This window comes from Neolamprologus brichardi, chromosome 7 (genome assembly GCF_056152115.1).
Source record: "Neolamprologus brichardi isolate AB-2024 chromosome 7, ASM5615211v1, whole genome shotgun sequence".
Lineage (NCBI taxonomy): Eukaryota > Metazoa > Chordata > Actinopteri > Cichliformes > Cichlidae > Neolamprologus > Neolamprologus brichardi.
Genome location: NC_142110.1, coordinates 27367401 through 27392378, shown reverse-complemented (window position 1 = coordinate 27392378; position 24978 = coordinate 27367401). Strand labels below are relative to the sequence as shown.

Below are 24978 nucleotides of genomic sequence, written 5' to 3'. Positions count from 1 at the left end.
CTTACTTCCTGTCTATGGATGAACCGCAGCAGTGTGAATCTGAATCCACTGTGGTGCTGCTAGAGTGAGCAGGTGTCGAGCTGTGGGCTCAGTTTGACCTTCTGTGGGCGGTCGGTGAGTACGAGCAGGTGGAGAGGGGGGCGTTTTGAAGGCGGAGCTGTAGTGGATGAAGAGCCCGCTGACATATCTGTCCCAGCTGTTCCAGGTGATCGGGAGACCCGTTTGCTCTTTAGGTGAAGTAGTAGGGTCCAGAGGGGGAGCATGTTTGGCTATCAGGATGTTACGTAATTGAACAATAATTACATCTTAAAATCAATAAATCGTCTATGATCGTTTACGCTTTTTAATCAAGAATAAACCGAAATAATTGTGTTTCCTCACGTGGGACAAAGGGGGAGCGGGGCTTCGTTCCAGTAGTGCTCTTACGCACAACGTCATACGTCACGTCCGGAAACACAAGATGGCGGCGGCTTTTCGGAGGGTATGGAGCAGCGGCAGGTATTTATTTGTTCTTCATCTCAGTTGTTTATAAAGGAAGAGCCGAGGAAGCTTTTTGGACTACGATGACCTGGATGACTGAGAACCTTCACACACATACATTCTTTTTAAGCTTTTCAGTGTCGCTTTCGGTAATGAGTCATTAACCATTGAGCATCTTTGTTTTCTGAAACTCAGAAAGACCAGAATTTTAAGTGTCTCGTTCATTTAAAGCCACTGAACGTGTCAGGTGTCCACTAGGGGCGATACCTGTGCTCTCTGACGCTGAACGTCGCAGGTATTGATCACTGATGTGATCTGATTGATCAGTTTGAGTGTCCTTCCTGTTTTTCAGAGTTTTCTCTCTGAGCTGCAGACGCTTCAGCACAGGTGAGCCCCCCACCCCAAAACTGGAGAAGACAGAGCTCTTCAGCTGTTGTTTGTTTGTGGATGATGTAATCTCTGTAGTCCAATCGGCTCTCGTCGTCTCTTCAGGACGTGGTCTTCTGCCGGGCCCCCGGCCCCTGCCCTTCCTATTGGTGACTGGTGGTGGTTACCTTGGTTACAAGCAGTACCAGAAGTGGGGCCAGGGGGAGGATGGAGCCCCGCCCCCTGTGGCTACACCCACACAGGTAAAGTGAAAACTTTCTCTGATGTCTCCTCACTTGCCTTGTAACACTGAGCACGTGCAGTCAGACTCACAATGAACGCGGCGTTTGTAGCTCTCGTTTCTGTGATTGGTCGGTGGCAGCATTGGAAAAATTGTCTCTGCGAAGTAAAATCGAGACGTTCGGCTGTCAGGTGGAAGATGCTGATTCTCGTCATCAGAAACAAAATGCTTGAAATGTTTCGAGTTTCTCTCCAAATAAATCGACTCAATAAAATCTGTTCGCCTCATTTCAAAGAAAAACTCAGAAACACTCACGTTCAGGACGACCTACTCACGCAACGTTTAAACAACACACAGATATTTAAACATTTCTGTGACAGCGGCGACAGGAAGCATTGGGCTCATATTGATTGAGCTGCTCGATGATTGAAACACTTTTCTTTTTTAAATTTAAATTCACAGAAAAATGAAAATCTTGAACAGGAAACAAACCAAATGTACAGGAAGCACTTTCTTGGGCCTTCGGTTTGTTCCAAACTTTATTTACAGTCAGAGCGTCGGTTCATTGATTATGTTTACAGAAGAAAGAAGCCTTTTATTTTTACAGTAACTGAAGAAGATAAAATTACGTTTTTGATTATTTACGTGATTTTAAACACAAACGTATAGATTCATGGGCCTGAGGGGGGCCCTGTGGGTCCATGGTTTGATTTCCTGCTCTCCTGGTCTGCATGGCAGAGTCCTCAGGTCAAGACTGAGCCCCAAATTTCCCCTACGGTGAATCAGAGTGAACCTGTAAATGGACACATTCTTACACTCTCTCTCTCAGTTTTTATTGCCACTAGTCATTTTAAAGCTCTTAAAAAACCTTACGTTGTAACTACAATGTCTGTGTGTGTGAGACTGTGTTTAGATTGTCTCTCTGTTTAAAATCATATCCAAACGAAGGGGGTTTGTGGAGCCATGACAGAAACGATTAAACACTGAAATGTGTCAGTCAGAAGGCCAGCTGTGTCAGCAGCTGAGGATAGGTCAAAGGTTGCTGTGAGATGAAACGTGGTGTGATGGCGGTCAGCGTTACACAACAGTCAGTTATCAGTTATTACAGGGAATCAATCAGAGGACACAAACAGCCCATAAACCCTTCCTCCTCCTCCCACTCTGAGCTTAAACTGGACTGTCACCTGTTCGACTGACTCCTCCCCCTTTGAACCGCTGACATTATGCCCTCCTCCTCCTATTCATCACTGTAGTTACCGAGTTTAAATAATGAAATACTAGTTTTGATCTCACGCGTCAGTAACACCTCACCTGTGCTTGAAGGCTCAGGGTGATGATGTAATGATGATGCGATTCTGCTGAGTTTCTTTAAAAGTTACTCTGTGATGACAGAAGGCAGACGAGCTATTGATTATTGACAGTTGATCTATAAGTTTGTGCTTTAACTAACCATTGGCTGATAGAACAGGACACCTCACTTCCTGTTAAGATCAGCTAACCCACAGGTGTCGAACTTCAGGCCTCAAAGGCCGCTGTCCTGCAGGTTTTAGTTGTCCTTGATCCATCGCAGCTGATTTAAATGGCTAAATTACCTCCTGTCTTGAAGTTCTCCAAATCCCTGGTAATGAACTAATCATTTGATTCAGGTGTGTTGACCCAGGGTGATATCTAAAACATGCAGGACACCGACCCTTGAGGCCTTTAGTTCGACACCCCTGAGCTAACCTGTCACGCCTGCCTCACCTGGAAGCTGCCACATTCACCTTTTAAAAAACAAAAAACAAAACAACAACCTCAACATATGGTGACATCACAGCAGGTCAGCTGGTTGGTTGGTTATCTGGGTGAAAGGTGATCTTATGTCACACAGCTTGGTCACTCAGGCAGGCCCCGCCCCTCTCCTCACGGTTGTCTTGCTCTGATTGGTTGGCCTGTGACTGGCACAAAAGTCTTTATTTGCAGGTTTAATGATCAGAAGGCTTTTTTCACTTCTGCTTTAAAAAGAAAAACACAATAATTTTAATACTTTTTATCAGAGAATAAAATAATTAAATAATACTGACAAAATACATTTTAATAATAATAATAATAATAATAATAATAATGGATTGCATCTATAAAGCACTTTTCTAGACCCCCAAAGCGCTTTACAATGCCACTATTCATTCACTCTCACATTCACACACTGGTGGAGGCAGCTACAGTTGTAGACTGTCAGAAGTAAGGCTGCCATATCGCACCACTGGTAGGCGGTAGGTGAGGTGTCTTGCAAAGACTACACAAAGACCAAGACAGACAGAGCAGGGGATCGAACCGGTAACCTTCCGGTTACAAGATGAGCTTTTTTAAATTTATTATTTATAAACTCTTCATAAAGTGTTGAAATATAAATTTATTTCAATTATTTTATTTGTTTTGGTGCAGATTTGTAATTTAAAAATAAATAAATAATTGAAATAATAGTTTTAATAATTAAATAATAATTTCATTCTAAACACTCATTTAAAATAATAAAAACTGTCACAATTTGATCAATAATTTAACAATGGCTGTTTCTTTTAAAAAAATATATATTTTTTTAAATCTTTAATTTAAATTTTATCCTCAACAAAAGTATTTTAACCATTTTTTCTGTTTTAATTCCTCAAACAAAAATTACAGGGAGGAGAAATAAAACAAAACAAACTTTTAATTTTTGACTGTTTATAATCTGCATGAGTGTTTTCCAAAATAAAAATGATTTTAATCCTGAGAATAAAAAAGAAAAGCTTTTATTTAAGGTTCAGTGTGATCAGTAATTAATGATTGACAGTTTCTTCCTCCTTCATGCTATTAATAAACAGAGGAGGAGCTGTTCAGCGTTATGCCCTCCTCCTCCTCCTCCTCTTCTATGCGTTCCTCCGTCTCCCTCTCATTTCTCCGTCTGCTCTCCACGGACACTCCTCTTTCTCTCTCTCCTCTTTAACTCTTCGTCATCCTGATGTGTCGTCGGCCGGTTCGCTGTCCTGCGACGGCGTCTTCACCCAACGCTCGTTCATGGTGAGGTTTTTCTCTGGTCGCCGTGGCGACAGGAGGCGTGGTGAGAGTGCCCTGCTGCGGCAGGTGAGGCGGCAGAGGCGAACTCCCAAAGGAGAGAGCGAGAAAGATGGAGGAGGGCAAGGAGTGAGGAGGAGAACGACAGCACGATTCAGGTGGGAGAGGAAGGACAGAAAAACTTTATTTACACAAACAGTGAGTACAGTTTCATTTAGAAGCACATCAGGAAGGGACAGAGGTGGGATGCCGCTCAAAGTTTAAAATTTAACGAATCAGATCCACAGATCAGGAAGTGCAGGTAATACTCTTCACAGGGTCAGAATTAATCCGACGTTGATGTTATTCCAGGACTCGCGAAGCAGAGGTGATCTCTGAATTTTTATGGTTTTCATGGTCAAAATATGAGGCCCAAAGAGACGTTAGTGCAGGTGAGAGAGGCCATCATTGATCTGAAACGCCAAAATATAGCAGTCACAGAGCAGAAACTTTTTTATCAGTGTCCCAATCAATAAACTCGATCACTGTTAAAAAGAATGAATCACTGATCAGCTCAGCAACAGACCTGAGAGAGCAGAGGGCACTGAAGGTGATAACAAAATTATTTGCATGTTCATGTGCAACATCAGAAGTCTCTGTGAGGTGAAAATCTGTGATCAAGAGACGCCGCTTACTAACCTCACTCAGGAAGATCTGACTTTAAAACATCTGAAAAATGATCTTTAGACAGACAAACAAGATGAAGCTGAACCAGAATGATGGGAGAGAAAAGTCCGAGAGCTGATCTCAGGCCAGTGTTTCAGTAATTAAAACTGAAGGCAGAGAGAAGAACCCAGCTGAAGGAGGAGACACAGCAGTCTGTGGGTTCTTCAACAGTCAAACTGTTCTTACATTTAAATGTTGTTGACATGTCCAAATACTTTTGACCCTCTGAAAACAAAGGACTCTCAAGAGTCTCAGGTGTGAAAGAAGTGAGTGTGTGTGTGTGTTAAAGAGGATTTGTGTGTGTGTGTGTGTGTGTGTGTTGCAGCAGGATTAGCATCAGTGGTTATCTCTAACTGGGTTTGCAGGTTAGCACAGGATCAAATGGAAAGAGGCTAACACACTAAGCTAGGCTAAAGCTAAAATAGCTGACCTGCTAAGCAAGCAGTCACCGTAGAAACCCCCCTTCCCAAACGCTCTCACGCACATTCATTGCTTACTTTCTCTCACCCACTCGCTCATTCACTTGCTCTCACTCACACACGTTGTGTCTCTCTCTCTCACTCACTCACTCACACTCACACACACACACACACACACACTCTGTCAGACTCTATCCAGGTGAGCATCTTGAATCTTATTGGCTGAAGAATATAAACATAAATGGCATCACTCCAGCTGCTGAGAGTTTATTTTGGGGGAGTTAATGACATCATGACATCAGACTGTGACATCAGTCTCCATCCCTGTTAGCATTCTTTTAGTGTCCTTATCTTTTAGCGTCTGCTCCTCCTCTGCCTCTCCCCACGCACAAGCCCCACCTTCTCCTCACCTGCCTACGCCCGCCTCTTTACATGACTTGGACTCATCAGCTGTTCTGGTTTATTTTTTTCTTGTATTTGAAAAATATTCATGTTCACGTTAAATCTCGTTATTATAATCAGGCTTCAGGTCCCTCGTTTGGCTCTCCGTCGCCGTCTGAGCGCGCTCAAGGGTGGCGTGAGTCGCCCCGCCGCATGGCGCCACCGGCCAATCTCCTTCCTGTGCTATATCCTGTCTGTGAGCACTCTGCGGCCACTGGCCTGCCGGGTAAGAAGCCTCTGATTGGTTGAAGTGCAAGGCGGGCAGCAGCCATATTCGTACATTCTGCTTCACATCCTTCCCTGTCTCCTCTGATCAATATCTGATCAATCGACCAGTTAATGCAGTGACGCAACATTTCCTGTCTGCATTTTGAAAATGAAAGCGTGAAACAATCAGAAGCAGAAACACAAACAGAACACCTTATTGATCACTGATAACAAACTTATTGATCTGTCCCATCGATTGGATTCAGTTACCCTAAAAATCTGTTGGACATCTAAACTCCTTGTAGTCCCCTACCCCTATTTATCTGTTCTCTTCTTACCCACGACTCCCCCAAAACTCCTCCTTTACTTTCTCTCTTTTTACTCCAGTATATAGAATGACTCTTCATTAGTCATTTTATCCACTCATGTAAATAAATTCAAAGGTGTAGCTGCTGTTTCCCCCTACAGGTGGCATTGTACCGTTCCTTCCCTACTCGACTGCTCTCTCGGGCGTGGGGTCGTCTGAATGGGGTGGAGCTCCCCACCTGGCTTCGCAAACCCATCTACTCCCTGTATATCTGGACCTTTGGCGTGAACATGCAGGTCAGGACATGCTCAGCTTGTTTATTTGGCCATCTTGTTTTCTTTATTACTATTAAATAAAGTTTGTTCCTCTGTTTGTCCACCAGGAGGCAGCGGTGGAGGATTTACATCATTACAGAAATCTAGGAGAATTTTTCAGGCGACGCCTTAAACCTGCAGTCCGACCACTCTGCGCCTCCTCCTGCCTGGTAACCTGCTCCTCCTGCTAAGACAGGGTCTAAACTGGGAGATAAACATGGTTAAACTGAGAGATAACGTTGCTGTGCCTCAGGAAAGTATCAAGAGAGCTTCAGTTGTTGTGCATGTTGTCATGTTACAGCCCTATTCTGAAATTCATTTTACATATATTACCCCAGAATGACGAAGTGAAAACAGTTGGCTTAAAATTATTGCAAATTTATTTAAAAAAAAAAAGTAGCATATACATAAGTATTCAAAGCCTTTTCCACGAGACTCAAAATTGAATTCAGGTGCTTCCTGTTTCCACCGATCATCGGTCACATGTTTCTACAGCTTGACTGGAGTCCACCTGTGGTAAATTCAGTAGAGTGGACATGATTTGGAAAGGCACACACCTGACTATAAGGTACCAGCTGAGTACTGTGAGTACATGTCAGAGCACAATCCAAGCCAGGAAGTCTAAGGAACTGTCTGTAGACCTCTGAGGCAGGATTGCATAGAGACACAGATCTACTGAAGGGTACAGGAAAGGTCTCCATGAGCACACAGGCCTCCATCATCAAGTTTGACACCAACAGGGCTCTTCCTAGAACTGGGCGCCGAGCCAATCTGAGCGATCAGGGTAGAAGGACCTCAGAGGTGACCGAGAGCATTGCTCTGTGGAAAGAGGAGAACGTTCCAGAAAGACAACCATTTCTGCAGCACTCCACCAATCAGGCCTGTATGCTAGAGCAGGCAGACTGAAGCCACTCCTCAGTAAAAAGCACGTGACAGCCTGCATGGAGTTTGCCAAAAGGCACCTGAAGGACTTTCAGACCATGGAATCAAAATTATCTGATCTGATGACACAAAGATGGAACTCTTTGGCCTGAATGTGTCATGTCTGGAGGAAACCAGGCATCGCTCATCACCTGACCAGTACCATCCCTATAGAGAAGCAAGGTGGTGGCAGCATCATGCTGTGGAGATGTTCTTTTGCAGCAGTAACTGGGAGACTAGTCAGGGTAGAGGGCAAGATGAATGCAGCAATGCACAGAGTCAACAACCTGCTCCAGAGTGCTCTGGACCTTGGACTCGGGGGTGGGGGGCAAATCTTCATCTAACACCAACAACCGACAACGACAACGACAACGACCTTCAACACACAGCTGAGATAACAAAGGATAGGCTTCTGCAGGACCATGCTGTGAATGTCCTCAAGAGGCCCAGACAGAGACCAGCCTTGAACCCGATTAAACATCTCTGGAAAAATCTGAAGATTTCTATGCACTGATGTTCCTCATCCAGCCTGATGGAGCTGGAGAGGTTCTGCAAAGAAGAATGGGAGAAACTGCCCAAAAATAGGCATGACAAGCTGGACCCATCCGATATACAGTATCTGTATCGCTGCCATCCTGACCTAAATTACTGGATCGGATATCGGGCTAGAAATAAAAAATGTAATCTGATCCATTAAATATCACAGAAGCACCTCACAAAACTTGCAACATGGCGTAACCCAGGTAGTGACCTTAGCACATCGGAGCAGTATGCGTCATGTGATAGTGTGGCTCTGTTGTGTGCGAGACCTGTCGGCGGTCTGGAGTTCACACTGAAAGCATTTGGAGCCTCGCTACGTGCTGCCAAACCAGGTGTTGTGCCAAGGTAGGTATCCCCGACAAAATTTGTTCCCCCTGTGTCGCGAGCATTCGCTGGGCACGGAGTGCGGATCTAGTTTACTCCACTTTCATTACAGACAATTAGACGTGGAAGTAGTGATGTTTTAGTTTTGTGAAAAAGTGAAAAATGAGTGTCGTGAGATTACTATTTAGTATGAGGGTTATAATATATTTATTATTCTCACGTGGTATCAGACAGGATTATTTTAACAAATGAAGGATATTTTGCCTGATAATTATTTTTATCGTCCTATAACTTTACTGTATAAAGAGCTAAAACCTGCAAAGTTTCAGGAGTCATTATAAGAAGTGTTTGTGAACTAAAAATGAACAATGTGAGATACTGTTTGTTTGTGATTTGGAGAGCCCAGCGTGATGCAGGGGAAACTAATTCTGTCAGAGATACCTACCTTGGCACGACACATGGCTAAACAGTTTTGTGGTTCAGAGAAAAAAAAAACTATGAAAAACACTTTTTTTTCATACTTGTTTTAAGTTTTTTGTAGAATTTGCACAAATTTCAGTCTCAGGTTAAATGTCAGAGAAACAGCTTACACTGACTTGATAAAAGATGAGTGTTGTGAGAGGCCGTGTTTGCATTTTTTTGCACTGCTTTCCACTCTGGATGTCTATTTATTGTTAAGCCCTAAGTATAAAAGGGTCCATTCTACAACCTGAAGTTGTTGAGTATAAACATTATTTTGTGCTGATATTGCACTTCTTTTTTTCAGAAACAAAGAGTTTTTGAAATCTGCATAAAATTGCATTTTAAATTACTTTTTGAATGTTACTTTATATACTTTGATTTAAAAAGATCAGTATTGCTAAACTGAAATATTTTTGGGTGCAGTGTATCTTTTGCAGACAAGTGTAATAGAGTGTTTTGGGTTTTTTTTGTTTTTTTAAATTTTGGTATGAACTTATACAAAATGCAGCACAAAAAGTTTTATTTATTATAAAATAGACTATCGGATTCATATCGGTAGATATCCAAATTTGTGGTATTGGTATCAGACATAAAAAAAGTAGTATTGTGCCATTTCTATATTATTGTAGCGTCTAACTTACAATATGGAGCGCCTTTAGATGACCTTTGTTGTGATTTGGCGCTGTATAAATAAAAGTGAACTGAATTAATAAATAAATGCTGTTGATGCTTGATACTTGTTATATTTGTGTTTTTTACTTTTTAATAATAAAAATAATTTCAGCAAACATTTCCCTTTGTCAATGTGGGCTATTGTGTATAGAATTTTTAGGTGAAAAATTAATTGAATTAATTTTGGGAATAGAGCTGTAACATGACAACATGTGCAACTAGTGAAACTCTGTGAATCATTAAAGATCAATACATTTTGTGATGGAAAATCAATTCTATCGCCCAGTTTAACTAAAGCTAATCTGAAAGATACTGGGAGACGAAGTTAAACTTGGAGCTAGACCAGGGGTTAACCTGTGAGATAACGTTAAACTAGGCAATTAAACTTGTGGGTTAACCTGGTTGTTTGGGGTCTCCGGCCTCTTCCAGACCTCTCCGGCTGATGGAAGGATCCTCCACTTTGGTCGTGTAAAGAACTCAGAGGTGGAGCAGGTGAAGGGGGTCACCTACAGTCTGGAACATTTTCTCGGACCACAAAAGAGGCAGTGCAAAGGTAAGACCAGACCGCCTCCATGTAACGGTGACCATATGTACAACTCACGTAGTGTAGTTTTGTAACACTAACGTCAGATATATTTTATGTCATGTAATATACCCAATAAAACATTGCATCAAAATATATTAATGTGCAAGAATACATGGCAAATGAAAGTACTTTTATTTTCCCCTCCACAAAGTCTAATAAAATGAAAAGAGGGATCATGTGGGACCCTATGAAGGCTCAAAAACTAGTGGAAAAAATAAGGAATCATTAATAAATAATAATAAATAAAATAATGGAACTGGGAACTTCTTCGGCCCACCTGTCCACACAACTCTCCAGGTCCAGGCATCACTGAAAAAAAGGAAGAGCCGTCATTACACAGATGAGCAGCCTAGCCAAAGACCACACCCTGCCACAAAGACCACACCCTGCCACAAAGACCACACCCTGCCACAAAGACCACACCCTGCCACAAAGACCAGCTGACTTTAAAGTTTTTATGATTTCTCTTGGAAATGACATTTGTTTACCATGCAGGTGAAAATCCCCTGAGGTGTTGTAGGTTTGAGAACCTGCTGAGTTTTATATTAAGCAGGTTTGATAGAACTAAGATACAGCGACTCTCTGTGAACTACACCTGATTGCACGTGTGTGACTCCTCGTCTCCTGACTTAGGTTTGACACTTTGCAGTCACACCTGTTGAATCCCTGCGGGCATCTTTGAGGTTTGTTTACCTGTTTAACCCCGGCTTCTCTCTGTCCTCAGACTCCTCGTCGTCCTCCTCCTTCAGGGAAAACCTCCTCTCGTCTCCCGACAGCGACCTTTTCCACGTTGTCATTTACCTGGCTCCAGGTGACTACCACTGCTTCCATTCGCCCACAGACTGGAGGGTGGAGCTTCGGCGTCACTTTCCAGGTGAGAGTGTGTTCACCTGTGCAGCCATGTGGTCTTTGCGTCCCCACCCTGACCCGCCTGTGTGTCCTTCCTCGTTAGGCTCGTTAATGTCGGTGAACCCAGGCGTCGCTCGTTGGATCAAAGAGCTCTTTTGCCTTAATGAGCGTGTGGTTCTCACCGGCCAATGGCAGCAAGGCTTCTTCTCATTAACGGCGGTCGGTGCCACGAACGTCGGTTCAATCAGAATTTACTTTGACCAGGTGACGTTACTTTGTGTTCCTGTTGATTTTCTGAACGTGTGCGAACGAATGTTCTTTTTGTTTTGTCTTTTTTGTTTTGATCAGTTCTTGTTGGTCTTTCTTATTTCGTTCACTCTGTATAGTGAAATATTGATTAACTGATTGATGGTTGGTTTTAACACCTTCTGTTTTAAATGCTCAGGAGCTTCAGACCAACACACCTCGTTACAGTAAAGGCTCCTTTCATGATCACAGCTACATTGCTGACCAGACGGTGAAGTTTGCTGGTGAAGGGGGCGTGGCCTTACAGAAGGGGGAGTCTGTCGGGGAGTTTAACCTGGGCTCCACCATCGTTCTGCTTTTCGAGGCCCCCAAAGACTTCAGCTTCAACCTGCAGCCTGGCCAACGAATCAGAGTGGGAGAAGGCCTCGGCAGCCTCTAATTGGATGATTTACAGGCTCAGGGGGCAGGGCCTGATCAGAGACAGATTTTAAGAGAGGAGTTTTAGGAATTCTGGGTATTTTTCTCTGCGGAGGACTCGAAATGGATGCTTATCACAACAAGCACTCAGACTCCCAGAACGCCTTGTGCCCGTGAGCGGGAAATGCCAAACCCCTCCCACTCTGTCCCTCTCAGAGACTCGACCAGCAGCTGAACACATTTCTGTTTGAATGTTTCAAACTTTATTGCTCACAGGTTTTTGTTAGCATCAGCTAGCTCACATCTGATTGGAGGCCAGTGATTGGTTGAAGGGTTATTATTATTAATTTGTCTCATTAATCTTGTTTTTTTTTTGTGGGATTTAAATGTGACACCTCCTCCATTTTCTCTGCTTTTGTAAAAGATCTAATTATGAATAAAGTTTTTTTTTTTCTTTTTAAATAGACTGCACGCACATTCCTGTTTCTAACCTTCCAGTGGTCGCAGTGGCAGAGTTGTGTGAGAGTGTGGCAGCAATTGGATGGTGTCCCTTCAGTCAGTGGAGAGCCTGCCGAGCTGTGACGGCAAAGTCAAACTAAAAATTTATCTTTATTAAATAAAAATGTACAGAATTTATTTACTCATTTTTTTATTTTCATCTGAAAGGTTAAAAAAAATGAAGGCAGCAGAAATGTTTTGGGAACATTTGTCACACCTTATCTTACAGCTCAGGTAAAACTTGTTCACAGTTGGTCCTAATTCCTGATCAGTGGCAGAAGTCAGCAGCAACAGTGTGGTGTGGTATTAATGGAAGGTGTGTCTGTAATATCAGAGTGATGTTGATGTTAAGAGACAGAAATAAAGAGAGATGATGAGTTTTAGGCTAACATATAAAGGCTAACACATTTATAAAATACAGCGAGGGCCTGAGGTTCCTACCAACTTCTCAGCTGCCCAAACTTTTATTTACTTTGTATTATTAGACTTCTTTTGTGTCTATTATTAGACTCTGAATTACTGTCCAATATTTTGTCACATTCACTTTTTTATTTATTGTTTTTTGGGGGTGGGGGTAGATATGTTTAAAAAAATCACAGTGCACTGGTCAGTTTAGAGATATACAGCTTTTTTAAATACCAATTTTCATACCAGAATCCATTTATTTTCTTTTACTTTGTCATTGTCCAATTGGAAGATGAAGCTTTGCCCCAGTCCAAGGTGCAAAGAACTCTGGAGCAGGTTGTCATCAGGGATGACTCGCTGTATTTATCTTTCCCTCCATCCTGACTAGTCTTCCAGTTCCTGCTGCTGAAAAACATTTCCACAGCATGATGCACCACCGCTTGGTTTGTACTCATAGTGACACTATCAACCATGGGACAATAGTCAAGTCAAGTTGAGTTTTATTGTCAACCCAATAATATACACTCAAACATACAGTGGGATAAAATATCGTCCTCCTTGATCAAAGGTGCAAAGTGTAAAAAATCTGAAAAAATTTGAATATACATACATATACAACTATACAGAAATAAGATAAACTAAGAGTACAACACTATTGTACTTAAATAGAAAAGAACATGAATAAATAAATACAATACACAGAGTCGAATAGTGCAACTACTGGAAGTGAGAAGAGAGTGTTATATAAAGTGTTACGTAGTCCAAGAAGTGTGTGGAGAAGAGAGTCCAGTGTGGAGGAGCCGGAAAGCTATTGGACAATCTCGCCGACCTGCTCCTGATAGTTCAGAGTCCACTTCCGGATGATGATGCTGACCTGCATCAACACACCTGAATCAAATGATTAGCTCATTACCAGGCCTCTGGAGAACTTCAATACATGTTGAGGAGGTAATTTAGCCATTTGAATCAGCTGTGATGGATCAAGGACACATCTAAAACCTGCAGGACACCAGCCCTCGAGGCCTGGAGTTCGACACTTGTGTGCTAGTGGCTTATGAATGCAGCATGAGGTGTACCCCATAGACTGGGTAGAGCGTTGCAGAGACAGGTGTGTGCCTTTCCAAATCATGCCCAGTCAAGTGAACTTACCACAGATGGAGTTAATCAAGGAAACATCTGACAGACGATCAGTGGAAACCTGAGCTCTTTGACATTATGAATAGAATAAGTGAAGGGGTTTATGTATTTTGGGGTCTTGTTCATTAGTGAGGGGAGAGGGAAGGCAGATACATTTAGATTTTGTCTCTCTGACATAAAATTCCATGACTAACAGGCTTTTGAAAGACCAATACAAAGAGAAGTGCAGTAAGTCATGGAGTCCAAGGCTTCATCCATGTCAATAAGAATTAAGAAAGCAGTTACATTACTGTGCAATATCCTAAAACCAGACTGGGAAGGAGATGTAGTATTTTCATCCAGGTAACTCTTAAGCTGATTATATACCAGCCTTTCAAGAACCTCAGCTGAGACACAGTAATGGGAGTACGAAGGCGCAATTCCACATCTCCAGTAATGTATTCGGTTGTATGGAAAATTTAAAAAATAAAAATTTGGCTTAGCTATGATACTTGCAGCCAGGCCCAAGAAGAAAGGAGACAGACTGTCCGGACAGGTTGACTTTTTAGTGTTGAGGTTCTTCAAAGCCTTTTCTTCCATAAAAGGTTTAAAGGAAAAAGTATTAGTTATCAGGGCACTGCTAGCAAAGTTGTATGCAAGAATTTTCCCATCCGATACTGTGCTAAACAAAGAACAAGAAGCAACAAAGTGTTTGTTAAAACAATTGAACATTTCAGTTTTGTCTGACACAGGAGTGGAGTCAATTATGAAGTGAGGAGGTAGCTCAGAGGAATGAGAGCTGGCAGAGACTTTATAGTTTGCCAAAATCTCCGGTCATCAGTGGTTAAGGTCAAAAAGTAGTCACATTTGGCCGTCCCGATGGAGGGAGTAAACCGATTACCCAACTGATGAGTCAGACTTTATCGTCCAGGCCAGGTTTCTCTGGTTCGCTTATCATGTGTCATGTGACCTGAAAGTCAGCTGACACAAGTTGCGTGTGGGTGTTGAAGCGCTTGGGAAGGGATCTCAAAACTGTGTTGTAGGTGGTTGACAGTTGTTGTCGTAAGCCATTCCCTCTGTTCAATATCGGCCATTCACGCCTCATCAATTTATTTTTCTTTCTTTCTTTAATGCTTTGCTCTATCATCCTGCATTTTTACTGATTTGGTTCACACCATGCTTGACAAAAACATGGATGGTGTATTAGTATCTCCATTTAAACACAAGCAGGTGTCTGTCTGAGAAAAACCCCCCACTTTATTAATAAAAGATATGTTGGTGTACAGCTGTCGTGCACTTTCATCATTTTGTAGGACATGTGTTCAATAGCACACTTTCCTGTACAATCAGACTCCCATCAGAATATAGACTACTGTTCAAAAGTTTGGACACACCTTCTCATTCAATGCTTTTTCTTTATTTTACTACTTTCTACATTATAGATACAAACTGAATAAAATCTAATATATGAAGATATATGGGATTATGTAGCAAAGAAAACATTGATAAATAACTCTAAATATGTTTTATATTTTAGATTCCTGAAAGTAGCCACCCCCTGCTTTGTTGACAGCACTACAAACCCTTCCCTTTTCTCAATGAGCTTCATGATGTAGTCACCTGAAATGGTTTTCACAACACAGGTGTCTTGTCAGGGTTCATCTGTGGAATTTCTTGCCTTCTTAATGGGGTTGGGGTCCCAACCCCATTATCCCCGTTGTTGTGCAGAAGTGAGGTTGCTACACAGCTGACAGCCCTATTTGACAACTGTTAGAATTCATATTATGACAAGAACCAATCAGCAAAGTAAAGAGAAATGACAGCCCATCATTACTTGGAGAACTGAAGGTCAGTCAGTCTGGAAAATCGCTAAAACTTTGAATGTGTCCCCAAGTGCAGTCGCAAAAACCATTAAGCTGTATAATGAAACTGGCTCACATGAGGACCGCCCCAGGGAAAGGAAGACCAAGAGTCACCCCTGCTGCTGAGGATAAATTCCTCTGAGTCACTGGCCTCAGAAATCACAAGTTAACAGCACCTCAGATTAGAGCCCAGATAAATCCATATAAATGCCACACAGAGTTCCAGTAGCAGACTCATCTCTACATCAACTGTTCAGAGGAGACTGCAGGAACCACTACTAAGGAAAACCAACAAGCAGAAGAGATTTGTTTGGGTCAAGAAACACAAGGAAAGGACATTAGACCAGTGGAAATCTGTGCTTTGATCTAATGAGTCCAAATTTGAGATCTTTGGTTCCATCCACTGTGTCTTTGTGCGACACAGAAAAGCTGAATGGATGCGCTCTACATGCACGGTTCCCACAATGAAGCATAGAGAAGGTGTGATGGTGCTTTGCTGGTGACAATGTTGTGGATTTATTCAAAACTGAAGGCACATTGAACCAGCAGAATCCTGCAGCGACATACCATCCAGTTTGCCTTTAGTTATACCATCATTTATTTTTCAACACGACAATGAACACAAACACACCTCAGGCACTTCTCACTGAATGCCTTCAGTTAGAATCTACAATGTAAATAGTTGTGAAAATAAAGAAAAAACATTAAATGAGAAGGTGTGTCCAAACTGCAAGTGTACATGAATGTGTAAAATAGATTAAGTAAAGTTTGTGTGTGTCTGTGTGTGTGTGTGGATGCTTTCCTTTCTTGTTTAGGAATACAGTCTCTCAGACATGTGCTCACTTTCACCTCATGAAAGTTTCTTTCTTAGGAGTTGATCAGCTGATAGGTTTGCAGCACCATTACAGCCCCACCCAGTGGAAGAACACAGCCATTACCACCAATCAAAAGACACTTTAAATATGCCTGTGTAGGTTCTCAGTCATCCAGGTCATCGTAGTTTAAGGAACTTGGAAACAAAGCAACTGGACAGGAAGGGAAGGCTCCTTAGAAGACCCTGTGAAACATCGTGGGTCAACTATTAATTATCTGCAGCTGTATATCAGGCAATCCTTACAGATGCATACAATCAGAAATCTTCATTTCTTCAGTGACTTTAAACATGACAAAGTTCTAAACTTTTTTTTAAACCTCAGAAACTCTAACCTTCTCTGGGAAGATCTTTTTACCCCAATCACGGATTATTATCATTAGATGGCAGATGTTAATTTGCTGTTTTACTAAAACGTCTGAGGTTGTTTATAGCTTATCTAACCTTTTTGAAATATGCTGACATCAAATTCTAAAAAACAACATATCTTTTTACGTTTCATGTGTTCTCAGTAAAATAAAAGCATTCGATGATTGGCAGATCATTGCATTCTGCTTTTATTTACATTTTACAGAGCTCCATTCTTTTTAGTAACTACCAGGTCAAACAGCAGAGACAGGTCTATACTTTCATAGTCACTATCCATCCATCAATCCATCATCATCCATCATCCTCTCAGCCATTCTCTATCCATACTTTTACTGCTTGTCTAGTTTGGGGTCCTGGGTAAGCTGGAGTCTAAGCACCCTAATATAAGGGTGAGGGAAGATCACAGGTTAGTGATTTATGCATTTCAATTCAATCCAGTTCAATTCAATGTAACTTTTTTTCAAGGTGCTTTATATTGTAAGGTAAAGAGACTCTACAACACTACAGAGAAAACAAAGAAAAGCCAACAATCATATGACCTGCTATAAGCGATCAGAAACTGTAACAGGTGATTTCCAGCCTTAAACATAAGGTTTAAGGAGCTCTTCATGCACCAACTTGCATCAGTAAACTTTTACATCCATAGGTACCCAGGGTGTCCCTGAGGTCATCTAATCAGGGCCTACTGGCTGTGCATCATAAAAGGCTGAGTCAGAGCTTTTGCAATAATGGCCCCCAGACTCTGGAACGCTCTCCCCCCCGAGGTTCAGATCTGTAGACTAAAAGTCACTTTTAAAACACAGCTAAAAAGTCATTTCTTAGGTTTGTGTTTCTGGTTAACTCTTTTTCATGTTCTGGTATTTTGTTATGAAGCACTTGTTACCTAGTTACCAAGGTAATTAAATTATCTTTAGTTCTTGTTTACCTCTTCACTGGAAATGGTCAAAATATCCTGGTTAAATTGCATTAAGGAGGAACTCAGGGACCAATAAAGACTGAACTAAACTTCCATCATTGATTCCTCCTAGCCCCACCCATTGTTGTTAGCCCCGCCCTGGGCAACAGAACCAGCAGCACAACCAATAGGAAAGTGGTGGACAGCAGTTGCCATAGTGATGGAAGCGGGGCTCAGCCAGCCCTCCGTGCGACCAACCATCATCCACAGCCTCCTTCCCCAGCCACAGCTTCCCGTCCTGGGCTGCGTCTGCTGCTGACAGGCCCTCTCTGCGACCGGAGCTCCAGGAGGAGGAGGAGGAGGAGGTGCAGGCCTTCACTCCCAGGAAGGTGGCCAGGTCCAGGTCCAGAGCTGCGGCGCCTCCTCTGGGTGAAGGCGTGTTCTGTCGGCACTGAGGACACGGGATCCACACCTGTGGAGCACAGGGGAGTGACTACAGACACACAACTTCTGTACCTGACCCCTCAACTTTAGATCTGTCTGATTAACCCCTCATCTGTGATTTGGCAGAGGGGACTGATCACTAATCAAAAAGTTATCAACACTGCCCTACCCTAACTGCTCACCCCTGACCTCTCAAGTGTGTCAGACATCACCTGTGGACACAGCTCATAGTCTTTACTGCTGCTGCTCACATTTGCATGCCTTTTACTCTTAATCCACGTCCTTCACTTTTCACAGACTCAGATAAGTGTCTGTGATGTCATCAGTCACCTGTTCGTTGATGACTGTGTTCAGTCTCTTCAGACACGCCTGGCAGAAGGTGTGGCCACAGTGTAGTCGCCTAGGCAGCCGCTTTGCCAGGTCGTAGCTTCCGAAACACACAATGCACACCAGATCCTGCCTCCTCAGTGACATCATTGTCTCCAAGGCAACAGAGGCTGGAGGAGGGGGAAGAGGCTGACAGGTGACTTCTTCCTCCTCATCTTCTTTTCTGTCATCAGACATTTTGATCTGATTGGACAAGAAGAAAAGACCATCCATATTAAACCAATCACAGAATCCACCTGAGCCTCCAATGTTAGGAAGGTTACTTTTGAAATATATTCCACTACAGATTACAGGATACATGCCCCAAAATGTATTTTGTAACATATTCCGTTACGTTACTCAATAAGTGTAACGTATTCTGAATACTTTGGATTACCTAATATATTATCATGCTTTTTACAACTACATGAATGTGATTTATTACTTTTACTGAAGGTTATTTGCCATACCAATACCAACTAGATTTTTAAATCTTAATATAAATGAGCAACAGTAGGGTGGACATTAGGTAAGGCTGCACTTTTTGCAGCGATCTCGTATAGAAAACTATTCCGCACGAATATAGAACAGGTCCGCGGCTCTGAACCATAAAGGCATAAAACCGTAAAGAGATCTCTGGCTAATACGTTGGGTTCCGTGTCGGGAAAGTTAAAGTTAAAGTTTGAATCACTGTTATGCCCTCTGACCTCTGGTTGTTCCAGGTGTGCAACAACTGAACCGTATTCTGCTTGTGTTTTGTTGTCTGAGAGGTGTCCATTTGGTTCCTATATGATGATGAAGTGTTAGTGTTTAGTTACAATTATCTGTCATGGCCCTAGGTATGGGACCCAGGGTTTATATGTTTTCTGGTTTCTGAATATTCATTTATTTAGCATTGTTCATGGTGTAGTCTTTACATTTCTAGTTTCTTGGCTATTTTCTGTAGTTTCTAGGATTTAAATTTTCTTCGGTACCTCTTCTGGGTTCCACGTGTCATGTCTAGTCCCCCATATCTCTATGTTCATGCATCTCCTGTGTCCAGACAGCATTCTCGTTCTGTCTCCCTAGTCAGTTATGTTCTCATGTCTGTTTCTTCCCCAGTCATAGCGTCAAGTCCGCATCTTAGTGTGTGTCTCATATTTCCTGTTTTATTTTGACAGTTCAGAGTCCTGCATTCAGTTTTGCTTCCTCCCTGTCTGCTTATGTTAGATCTCTACTGCTGTGTTCCCCATGTGGTTCTACTTCCCTCGCTACCCCTCTGTGTATTTAAGCCCTTTGTCTTCCTCTGCTTGTTGTTGTGTTGTCCCACTAGCTGTGTGTTTCTCGGCTCCCTAGTTTATTCCCAGTTGTTTATTTCTGAGTATTTGGTTTAGGGCTGGGCAAAACGATTATTTTCCCAATTGATGAATCTAGCAATTCATTCATTTTCTGACTTTTATAGCAATTTCACATTTACTAATTTATGTATATCAATGAAAAACACAAATTTCTTCATTTGAAGACCTTTTAATAAAAAATAAAACAGTAGAATAGCAGAATGAATAAAGTTGTAGAGGTCGTACAATCAATACACTAGAGATAGCATTTAACAAGAAATGAAATGTGCAAACATATATAAAATTAAGGAAAGGTTAACAAAACATTCCCAATAAATAGCAACAATGGTGTCTAAACAAACAAAATGTAACATTCACTTTGCTCTCTGCAAAAAAAAAAAAGAAAGAAAAAAAAGTGCTCTTCGTAAACAAAATATCCATTTATTTTTTGACTTGTATAGCAATTTCACAGAAAGAGAGATAGATATATATAACAGTAAGAGATTAATGATAATCACCAATGTTGAACATATGATATCAAAAAATGACTGCAAAAAATAGCGTTTAAACAGCCATAGCTGATGGCACCTTGATTGGTGCACTGCTTTCTAGCCATTAGATGGCATAACTTTGACCTATAAGATCAAGCTGGAGAAGCATTACGTATAAAAACAGCGTTCAAATAGGATGAAAGACATTAAACTTGACAAATCAAGAGTTCGTTGTCATTTTGCTTTTCCAAGCACTTTAACAATGTTGTAATAGTGTCCACGACGGCTACGTTTAGCAGGTGGTGCATTATCCTTGTTAACATTTCTCCTGCGGCCAATTCGATGTCTCACATTTTCATCTTTCGCCGATTCTGATAATCAGCCTGCGCGCATTCCAACTCATTTTGCCAGCATGGGCCACAAATTAAAAAACAAACAAAAACAACAACAACAACTAAACAGCAGCTGCTATATGTTACTGCTAAGCAGCTTAAATTAGTTTTGTATTTATGGAGGTTGGGTGTCTATGTGTGAGTGTATGTCTAGGGGAGGGGGGGGGGGGGGGGTCTGGATGAATTAATGGGTAAAAACCAGCGTTAATAAAAAAGTTGAAAACTTACGGTGGTTTGTCCTTTTCAGAAGCTGCTCCTGGATGTCGTCGTTTGAGGTGCTGGTGCATAGCCATCATACTTTTATGATAGGCCATTTCCACCTTACAAAGCCGGCAAACGACTGAATCACTTCCTTTTCGGTTAAAATATCCCCATACTGCAGAACTGCGTGTTCGGGTGGAGTGGTTTAAGTCGACTGCGACTGCCTCACTCATGTTCAGTGGTGCCAACTCCTCAGTAAGGAAAATCGCTATTGGCTGTCCTAAAAGTCGCTAGAAGTCGCTAAATGACGTCATCACCTAATTTGCATAATTGGTCATGCTAATATAATTGTAACCTATGCTGCTGGAGAGAGAAATAACATCGTGGACGAGACATAAAGTGAGCAAAAAACGTCCTAAATGCATTTAGAATTTATTTAGAACTACAAATTAATTTTCTTTTAGCAATTATCGTTTTTGTAATGTCACAATTCCAACCCTGCTCCTTTACCCGGGCTTGGACCGGCAAAAGTGACCCGAAATAGGCACTCTGGTGGAGTTACTTTGTTTGTTTGTGTGTGTGTGTGTGTGTGTGTGTGTGTGTGTGTGTGTGTGTGTGTGTGTGTGTGTGTGTGTGTGTGTGTGTGTGTGTTTATAAGTAGTTTTAAACCTGATCCACAAAACAGCATAAGAGTAAAAGAAGAACTGACTGCGTTACAGCACCCGCTGCTTGTTGAGAGTAAAAGCGATATGCGCTTTCACGTCTTTTTTTAGCAACTTTTTCTAGAAAAAAAAGTCGCTAGGGGGTCTGAAAACTCGCTAAATATAGCGACAAAGTCGCTAAGTTGGCAACACTGCTCATGTTACCGCTACTCGCTGCCGCCATGTATTTTTTTTTAAAAGTAACGACGCATCAACGCAAATTGTTTTACGTCGACGTATTTTACGACGTCGACGTAATCGCGTTGTCCCAGTCCTAATTTGGTTATTAGTGCTTCTATGTTTAAATATCGTTATTTCAGCAATATAGCCGTCTCCCTTAGTTCACTCTTGTTTTTAGTCCCGCGTTTGGGTCCTGACCCTGCCTGCCATGCAGCACTCATGGTGACTTTACCTGTTCTGTTATCAGGTTTCTCTTACTCTCCAGGGTCAGTGAACCAATAAAGATAAAGCAATATAGGAGAAATACGCTCTCTTTCTCGTCCCCGTCAGTACTCTTGCTGCAGCATTTTGGAACAACTGAAGGCTTTTCAGGGAGTTTTTAGGACATCCTGATAATAATGAATTACTGTAGTCCAGCCTAGAAGTAATAAATGCATGAACTATTTTTTCAGTGTCACTCTGAGAAAGAATATTTCTATCTTTAGTGATATTGTGCAAATCAAAGAAAGCAATCCCACATATTTGTTTAATATGAGCATTGAAGGACATATCCTGGTCAAAAACCATGATATATCACAGGTTACTACTGGCAACAGTAATGCCATGCAGAGTAAGTATCTGGTTAGATACTGTATTTCTATTCTATTTAGGACCGAGTACAGTAACCTCAGTTTTATCTGAATTTAGAAGCATAAAATTTGAAGATGATACCATGGTGGTTAGGCTCATCTCTGATGGAGATGAGACAGTGTACAGGGTGGAGGCAGAGAATTTGTCCTGCTGGTGCTCACAATATAACCTGAAGCTGAAAGTCCTTAAAACCAAAGAACTCATAATGGACTTCAGGAGGCACAGACAGGTCCACTCCCCTCTCATTATAAATGGTGAACTGGTGGGATCTGTCCCCTTCTTCAGGTTTCTGGGCACGCACATCTCCACTGTACTCTGCTGGACCCACAACACCATCACCCTGGTGGTGAAGGCCCAGCAGCGGCTGAACATCCTCCATGTCCTGAGGAAGAATAACCTGGACCCGATGCAGCTGCTGGCCTTCTACCGCTCCTCATGTCTGGGTGTTTGGTACGCAGGGGCCACGACTGAGAACAGGAAGGCTGCACAGAGGGTAATTAACACTGCCCAAAAAATAAAAAAATTAAAAATTATAGTCTGCCCTCTGCCACCCCTGGAGGCCATTACCAGATCCTCCTGTCTCAGGAAAACCAGGGCCATCACAGGTGACCCCTAGCACCCCGGCCACAACCACAACAGGCATTAGACACGTTAGATGTTGTGCAGTTTGCAGTAAATTGTGTGCCACAGAGTTTGAAATTCCCATTTGTGACTTATTTAAATTTTGTTGGCTTCTTGGGGGGAAAAACAACAACAACAACAAAAAATGCTCACAACTGTCAGTCAGAAAACTGACACTGTGCCTCTTTGTAACATCATCAGGCTCCTTTTTCCAATCATTGATTCTGCTCTGAATATTTCTTCAGTTTATTGTATTAATAGTTCAGAAACTTGTGAAAGATCAATAAGATAAAAATAGCTTTGATCTATGATGGCCCTGCCTTCACCTGATCTTTCTAAAATATTCACCTGCTCTTCTGTCTTTGATAAGTTTGAGCCTGTGTTTTGATCAAGTGGAGAAACTATGAAAATGGCATGATGATCTTGTCTAAATGATGTTTCAGCTCTTTAAAACACTGAAACTGCACATTTAAAAGTGGTGACTCAGCTGTTCTTTTGCTTTTGGATCTGACAGTTTGATACTGTTGACTACAGCATGCTGCTCTCACGATTGGAGCATTGGGCCATTAAGGGCATTCTACGAGTGGTTCAGGTCATACCTGTCTGACAGGAGTTTTTCTGTGAACTATGGAGATTTTACATCTTCATCATCCCCCCTTATTTGTGGAGTTCCTCAGGGGTCTATAATGGGGCCAATTTTATTATCTGTTTGTATGCTGGCTCTAGGTCTAATTTTCATAAAATATCAAATTTGTTTCAATTCGTACGCCGATGACACTGAGATCTACCTTCAACTGAAGGGAAGGTGTTCTGCTACACTAGAACCCTTACTTCAGTGCCTGGATAGCCTCCAAATTGCTTAATTTTAATGAGAACAAAACTTAAGTGATAATGTTTGAACTAAGTGGCAATTGCACTTCTTATTCTAACCTGCAGTGTCTTGAGCCTTTAAGTTGCACACTCAAGATTTGGATATTACATTTGACAATAATTTTGAAAAACAGATTAGCTCCATTGTACAGCCGTTTTTTTGTTTGTTTTTTTTTAAACTAAGGCTTTTATCTAAGATAAAAATCATTTTTCATCTTTTAAAAACTGACAAGCCATGCATTATTACATCCCAGCTGTACTATTGTAACTCCTTATACGTTGGACTTAGTCGGGCCTGCCATCCAAGACTGCAGTTGGTCCAGAATGCTGCAGCTCGTCTTCTGATGTGAACTAAAAGACATGAACATATTTCCCCAGTATCTGCCTCTCTTCACTGGCTCCCTGTTCACTTCAGAATTGATTTTAAAATGTTATTGACTTACAAAGCTCCGAATGGACAGGCGACTGGGTTTTTGTCTGACCCTCTTGCAGCCTTATGCGCCCTCTAGATCTCTTAGATGAAATGAGCTTTTGCTTTTAGCCATACCAAGGTCTGTTCATTCACAGAGGCAATCGAGCATTTGGGTTTGTAGTGCCTACCCTAAACTGTGGAATAATCTTCCCCTGCACATCAGACAGGCTACTACTGTCAGTCTTTTCAAATCTAATCTAAAAGCATGTTTGTGTTCACTGGCATTTAATACAGCATGAGAGTTATTTCATATTGATACAAGTTATTTTGTACTCCTGTAAAGCACTTTGATCAACGTTCCTGTTGTAAATAAATATCTGTTGTAAAACTTGAACTGAACAGATTCCACAGACATTTCACACTTTACTTTAAAAACCAGCCCCTTAATACTACTTTTAAACCATTTGTGGAAAACCTCCACCCTGCCATTTTCCTCTGAGCTGACTAAAGCAGCATATATATCCAGAGTGTCACAGTTGGGGGAAGCTAACTACATGGAGTGAGGAGGAGGACCCAAGTGCAGACACGCGAAAACAAAATTTAATCTTAACAGAAAGTGAGCTGGTTTTAACAGTACAAAACAAAGGGCAAGGTAAACTAATCCAAAACTAAACATGAACCTTAACTGGGTAAACTAAAGTAGAACATGAAAAACCCTGACATGGACATGAACAAAGCTAGACATGAATACATGAAACAACAGACAGCCTGACAATGAATGCATGACAGCAGACCACATGAGTACACG

At 41.8% G+C, this 24978-nt stretch overlaps 2 protein-coding genes across 4 annotated transcripts; one reads left to right on the top strand and one right to left on the bottom strand.

Annotated features, from left to right (window-relative positions):
- Positions 1–3: 3 nt before the first annotated feature.
- Positions 4–11996, top strand: pisd (phosphatidylserine decarboxylase). Of its 3 annotated transcripts, XM_006782219.3 has the most exons (10): positions 4–233; positions 393–498; positions 833–867; positions 973–1109; positions 6361–6495; positions 6582–6683; positions 9862–9985; positions 10743–10892; positions 10971–11131; positions 11313–11996. In XM_006782219.3, the coding sequence occupies exons 1-10, from the start codon at positions 167–169 to the stop codon at positions 11550–11552; spliced, it is 1257 nt and encodes a 418-aa protein (XP_006782282.3). In that variant the 5' UTR covers positions 4–166; the 3' UTR covers positions 11553–11996. The 3 variants fall into 3 exon arrangements, with proteins under 3 accessions (XP_006782282.3, XP_035769391.1, XP_006782281.1); XM_035913498.2 differs by lacking the exons at positions 4–233; positions 393–498 and adding an exon at positions 5767–5911 and having other exon boundaries at positions 835–867; XM_006782218.3 differs by lacking the exons at positions 4–233; positions 393–498; positions 833–867; positions 973–1109 and adding exons at positions 1145–4278; positions 5767–5911.
- A 5698-nt stretch (positions 11997–17694) lies between these two features.
- On the bottom strand, positions 17695–18701 carry rnf224 (ring finger protein 224). Its single transcript, XM_006782220.2, has 2 exons — positions 18321–18701; positions 17695–18018 (listed from the first exon to the last, which is right to left on the bottom strand). The coding sequence occupies exons 1-2, from the start codon at positions 18699–18701 to the stop codon at positions 17695–17697; spliced, it is 705 nt and encodes a 234-aa protein (XP_006782283.2).
- Positions 18702–24978: the final 6277 nt, after the last annotated feature.

What these genes read in the sequence shown, in the direction of transcription:
- pisd (XM_006782218.3), top strand. Translation starts at nt 3,914, where the DNA reads ATGCTATTAATAAACAGAGGAGGAGCTGTTCAGCGTTATGCCCTCCTC. An exon ending in CCTTTGGCGTGAACATGCAG is followed by an intron (nt 6,496 to 6,581) that starts GTCAGGACATGC and finishes TTTGTCCACCAG; the next exon opens with GAGGCAGCGGTGGAGGATTT. An exon ending in TCTGCGCCTCCTCCTGCCTG is followed by an intron (nt 6,684 to 9,861) that starts GTAACCTGCTCC and finishes GGCCTCTTCCAG; the next exon opens with ACCTCTCCGGCTGATGGAAG.
- rnf224 (XM_006782220.2), bottom strand. Translation starts at nt 18,701, where the DNA reads ATGTTACAAAATACATTTTGGGGCATGTATCCTGTAATCTGTAGTGGA. An exon ending in ACACAGTCATCAACGAACAG is followed by an intron (nt 18,019 to 18,320) that starts GTGACTGATGAC and finishes TGTGCTCCACAG; the next exon opens with GTGTGGATCCCGTGTCCTCA.